The sequence below is a fragment of the Dipodomys merriami genome, unplaced genomic scaffold, assembly GCF_024711535.1.
Source record: "Dipodomys merriami isolate MVZ:Mamm:240054 unplaced genomic scaffold, mDipMer1.0.p SCAF_1, whole genome shotgun sequence".
In the NCBI taxonomy this organism is placed as follows: Eukaryota; Metazoa; Chordata; class Mammalia; order Rodentia; family Heteromyidae; genus Dipodomys; species Dipodomys merriami.
This window is the reverse complement of record NW_027202270.1, coordinates 5,256,732-5,261,974: the sequence shown is the minus strand read 5'-3', so window position 1 is coordinate 5,261,974 and position 5,243 is coordinate 5,256,732. Positions and strand designations below refer to the sequence as shown.

Here is a 5,243-nt window from a genome sequence, read left to right as displayed (position 1 = left end):
TGGCCTTTTCAGTTGCCCAAGTGCTTATATATAGGTCCCATAAAATATCAGGGTCTAGTGGCCCATGAAGGAGCCACATGCACTCACTGTCCAGTGAATATTGGGGCAAAATTTGCATAAGTGTGTAATCTTATGAGGCCTAAGGCCAGGCAGGAGCTTTAAAGGCTCCAAATTATGCAAAAGACTGCTGGAGGAGAACCCTGAGGAATTTTAGATAGGCTCACTCCTCCATGGTGAGGGTGGGGAGTGGATGTAGAGCTTCCAAGAGTGTTCCCAGTTGACTTCTGTCAACTGACTGAGGGAGCAATCAGCAAGAGGGGTCATCACTGTGCAATTGTTGGATCCCTGGTCTATGGCCGGCAAGTGGCCTTGGCCTACTGGGCTGGACTCTGAACTCGACACTGAGCGTTTACCCTTGTGCTCTGAACTGTCACCTACCACTGAAGAAGGGTCAATCAGCTGGTGTTGAATGCACGTAAGGTGCTCAGTCAGGAGGAATTCACCTTGTTGGATGTGGGCCTGAGCTTGACTGCCAGGTCCTTGGGGCAGCTCAGATTCCCCAAAGGGGAAGAGAAAAACTTGCCAGGGGAGCCTAGATCCAAGTCACAGCACCAGTGAAAGCATCATGCCGGAAAAACGCGTGAACATATAGTCACATACACAGAGAGAGGCTTATTGCCAGCAGTGGCTGGCAAGGCTAGTTCTCTTACCAGAGGGAGAGAAAAAGCTCTTGCTATTGTTTAGGTAGCTTCTTATGCTCTAGAAGGGCTAAGGGTAGGATTTCATGCAGGATAAGAATTCCATTATGGTGGGCTAAGATTTATGGCAGGTGTTCAGATAGATAAGGGGGTCTGCTATTTGGAATGTCAAGGTGAGAGAAAGGTGGCTTATTAGCTGGCTGTACCAAAAGGGCCCGTTGTCTGCCAGTCTGGGGAAAGAAGCATGTCAGGCTGACAGTTCCTAAGTCCTGTGAGGTATTTCACTCTCTTGTGATCAAAACAAAAATGCACTATTTTAAGCCATAGTTTTTGTAATTTGTTACACCAGCTATGGGTATCCAATAACGCCTAACTTTTCTAGGTTAACTTGCTTAGAGAAGAGATAGGCTTACTGTTTTACTTCAACATTGGTCCACTCTTCCTACATACCAGTATTTGTGTACAACTGGAAGACAACTTCAATTGATTTTAATCAAGGAGTCTAAATATATTCACTTCTTTCACTATACTTTAGTAAAAAAAAAAAAATCAAAACAAAGCTAAATAATTCATGGAAAGCTCCCTGGCTCACATTTCCAACCAAAGGATGCATGGAAGGCTCAGCATGGTGGTGACTATCTTCCCTAGCATCCTCAACAGAGAATTAGGTGCAACAGGCAGAGGCCTGGAGCAAGTGGTAGAGCCCTTGCCTAGTATTACTTGTAAGAGAAAGCAAAGTGCAGCATCCATCCATCCCAGTTTAAGACCAAGAGAGAGCCTATTTGTGTGTTCCCAACAATCACTACAAATAAGCTTTAGCAAGAACTTTTAATAAATTTTGAGTTACAGTTGTTGTGAAAGTAGAGATCACTTCCAATCTTTGAAAAAGTGTCCTGTTATTCCTCAACATGTACTTTAAGTCCAAGGGAATGACTAGGTGTTGATGCGTAGCAGCTGCTCCTGGCCATTTATGATGAGGGACTTGAGCTGTCCATCCTCCTCCACTTCCACCCTCTCCTGGCCGTTCTCCACGATCCTCTTGGTGGTGATCTTCTTGCCATTGACGATTTCTGTGGAAGTGGACACGGACTTGAAGTTGCCTGCCCCGCCACCGCCACAGGACATGGAGAAGGAAGAAAGGCCGTCGGCCAGGGGCCCGAAGGATGTGAACCCCGTGTCGAAGGAAGAAAAGCCACCGCCAAAAGCGGGGAACTGGGAGAAGGTGGAGAAGAGAGGCGCGGACGCCCTGCTTCTGCTCCTGCTTCCTCGCGGGGTCCTGTGGCCCCCGAAAATGTTCTCCAGCGGGGCTCCGAAGAAGTCGAAGGAGAAGGGATCCTGTCCGCCGAAGAACTCCCTGAAGACGTCGGCGGGGTCGCGGAAGCTGAAGACGCACTCGAAGGGGTCGTGGCAGGGGCGGCCCGCGGCGCCCCCGCTGTCCTCGCCCGCCTCGCCATAGCGGTCGTAGACGCCGCGTTTCCTGGCGTCCGACAGCACCTCGTAGGCCTGGGCCACCTGCTTGAATCTCTTTTCTGCCTCCTCCTTGTTCTCGGGGTTCTTGTCGGGGTGCCACTTGAGCGCCAGCTTGCGGTAGGCCTTCTTGATGGCGTCGGTGGAGGCCTGCCGGGGCACGCCCAGGACTTCGTAGTAGTCCACCATGTTGGGGTTAGAGGAGGGCGGGCGGGGCGCGGCCCTGGGGCCAAGGCAGGGCAAAGGCAGCTTCTGGTTGAGGCTGCTGGCTGAGGCGTGGCGTCGCTCTTGTGACGTGGCTGCATCTGATTGGCTGATGCTGTCTGGGTCTTTCATCCAGAATGCAGTGCTCCACGGGAGAGTGGAGGGTTTGCTTTGTTACCTAGTACCCGTGGCGCCTAGGCCTGAAGTCCAAGTCTGAAGTAAACGCTGCACCTGCCCTCCCCACGCTCAGGCCTGCTTTGAAGCTCAGTGTCTGTTGTCCCCAAGTTGTATAAATATTCAACTTTGAGATAGAGGAGGAAGATAGAAGAGTGATTCTGGGTGTCTTAGAAAACATTTTTCTTAGCCTGCTGCTTGTGACTCATGCGTGTAATTTTAGCTACACAGGAACTTGAAATCTGATGATCCAGGTTTAAAGGCAACCAGCAAAACTCTATCTCCAGTTATCCAGAAAAAAAATGATGGTCTGCAGGTGTGGCTCAAGTGGTAGAGCCCCAGGCAAGAGCCAGAAGTGCCAAGCCCAATTAGAGTCTGAAGCTTTGAGTTCAAGTTTGAATTCCCACATACACAGGCAGAAGACCAGCAGACCAACAGAGAAACACACACACATACACACACACACACACACACACACACACACACACACACACATTTCTTCAAATAGACTATAAATCAAGCTTTCCCCGTAGCCCAGGCTGGTGATGTTATGATGTGACAGGAATAGCGTTTGTTTGACTGGGCTGAACTGCACTTTTTTTTTTTTTTTTGTCAGTTGTGGAGCTTGAATTTGACCTGTGTGCTATCCCTGGTCTTATTGTGCTGAAAGCTAGGGCTCTACCACTTTGAGCCACGGTTTTTGTTGTTGTTTGCTTTTGCAGTCCTGGGGCTTGAACTCAGTGCCTGGGCACTGTTCTTGAGCTGCTTTTGCTCAAGGCTAGCACTCTACCACTTAAGCCACAGTGCCACTTCCGGATTTTTCTGTTTATGTGGTACTGAGGAATGGAACCCAGGGCTTCATGCATGCTCGGCAAGCACTCTACTATCAAGCCAGTTTCCCATTCCTGTACTCTCTTTTCATGCGCAGTACTCAGGCTTTAGGCGTGTGGTATGGGGACCTCAAATATATTTAACGTATTCCTTCACTTGCAGACCTTATCAAGGCTTGACCTTGGGATGAAGTTTCGGAGTACTTTGCCAAGTAGGGAATGGACTTTATTGAACTCATAAAAGCATTGCAGGGTGAGGCATTGGGCACTATTCCATAGTGTCCGCTGCTTACCTATAATATGCCCTCTGTACATGAAAAGTGTGTGATTGAGGCTATTCAAGTTTGGATGTTTATGGACTTGGAGTTTGATTTTGTATAAGTCACATCTTGTCAGCTGCAGAGATGGCATGATAGGATGTAATAGTGAAATTAGACTATGACCTTCAGAAGTGATTGTCGATTACAGGAACAAATGTCCCATGGGTGTAGGTCAGCTTTGCTCCATCACACATTGAGAGACTAAGAATAATGAAATGAGCCAGAAGGAAGGGAAAAAAGGATGAGTGAGATTCTAGAGAAGAAGGGTTGGGAAACTATCTTCAATGTGTTCTTACTACAGACAAAAAAATGGCACTGTGGCTCAAAATGGTAGAGTGCTAGCCTTGAAAGAAAAAGCTCAGACAGCACCCAGGCCCTGAGTTTAAGCACTTCTACCGACAGAAAAGAAAGAAATATTAAAAGACTAGAACTTATAAGAAAGTACCATAGGATATGTGAAATATGCTCAGATATCAATATTCTATTGTAATTGTATATCCAAATATAACTACAGGCAGGTTTAAAGACAGCAATTATTGTAATTAGTCTTAAATTTAGGAGTGTCTTGTTCTTTTTCCCTTTTCTCTTTCGTTTTCTTGCTCATTTTTTTCCCTCTTGCTCCTCCAGTTCTTCCTTCTAATATGTCCACACCAACAGCTGAAATGTCAACAAATTTCACTGACAGCTATCAGCACAATCTGAAATAAACAGGAATCATTCAGCACAAACAGGCTTCATAGAAACAATCTCATACTAAACTCAGTGGTGTGACTTTTCAACAAGTGGAGTGAGTTGGCACTTTTGCACAGCCCGATGTAGTTATTTGATACTGTACAAATGGAACAGTATCCCAGATTTTTAGATATGATTTTTCCTTTGTTTTACAATAGAGAATGATACTTGTTTTGAATGTTTTAGAAAGTAAAATATAAATTTTCACAAAATTCTATGTTCTTTATTTCACTGTAAAAGAAAGTTTCCAGCCAGGCACCAGGGGCTCACGCCTGTAATTCTAGTTACTCAGGAGGCTGAGATCTGAGGATCACGGTTCAAAACCAGCCCAGGCGAGAAAGACCATGAGACTCCTATCTCCAATAAACCACCAGAAAACCAGAAGTGGCGCCATAGCTCAAGAGGTAGAGTGCTCGCCTTGAGCTGAAGAGCTGAGGGACAGCACCCAGGCCCAGAGTTCAAGCCCCACCACTGACACACACACACAAAAGTTTTCACCAAAAACGTTTCTCTAGAGTAGGAAGCAAGAATTAAGTATTTGTAACATGATTTGGGGATCCAGTTTCTTCTTTCTTCCATTCTTTTCTCTATTTTTCTTTGCTTCTTCCTCCTCCTTTCTTATAAAGTATTTTTTGTGATATTTGTGTCTCTTTATGATTCTGGTTATAATACACACGTCTTCCAGCCCTGCAGCCCATGACCTCACCTGGTACCAGTACTACTCCTTGGATTGGCTTCCTCCTGGCCACTGTGCTGGCAATGGCCATCATCTTAGGATATGCTTTTGGGGAAAAGGGGACAAGTTGGGAAAACCTACA

The 5,243-nt window shown here is 46.4% G+C and overlaps 1 protein-coding gene across 1 annotated transcript; it reads right to left on the bottom strand.

Moving 5' to 3' along the window:
- Nucleotides 1-1,512: 1,512 nt before the first annotated feature.
- Nucleotides 1,513-2,442, bottom strand: LOC138826132 (dnaJ homolog subfamily B member 3-like). Its single transcript, XM_070021248.1, has one exon. The coding sequence runs from the start codon at nt 2,352-2,354 to the stop codon at nt 1,632-1,634; it is 723 nt and encodes a 240-aa protein (XP_069877349.1). The 5' UTR covers nt 2,355-2,442; the 3' UTR covers nt 1,513-1,631.
- Between the last annotated feature and the right edge of the window lie 2,801 nt (nt 2,443-5,243).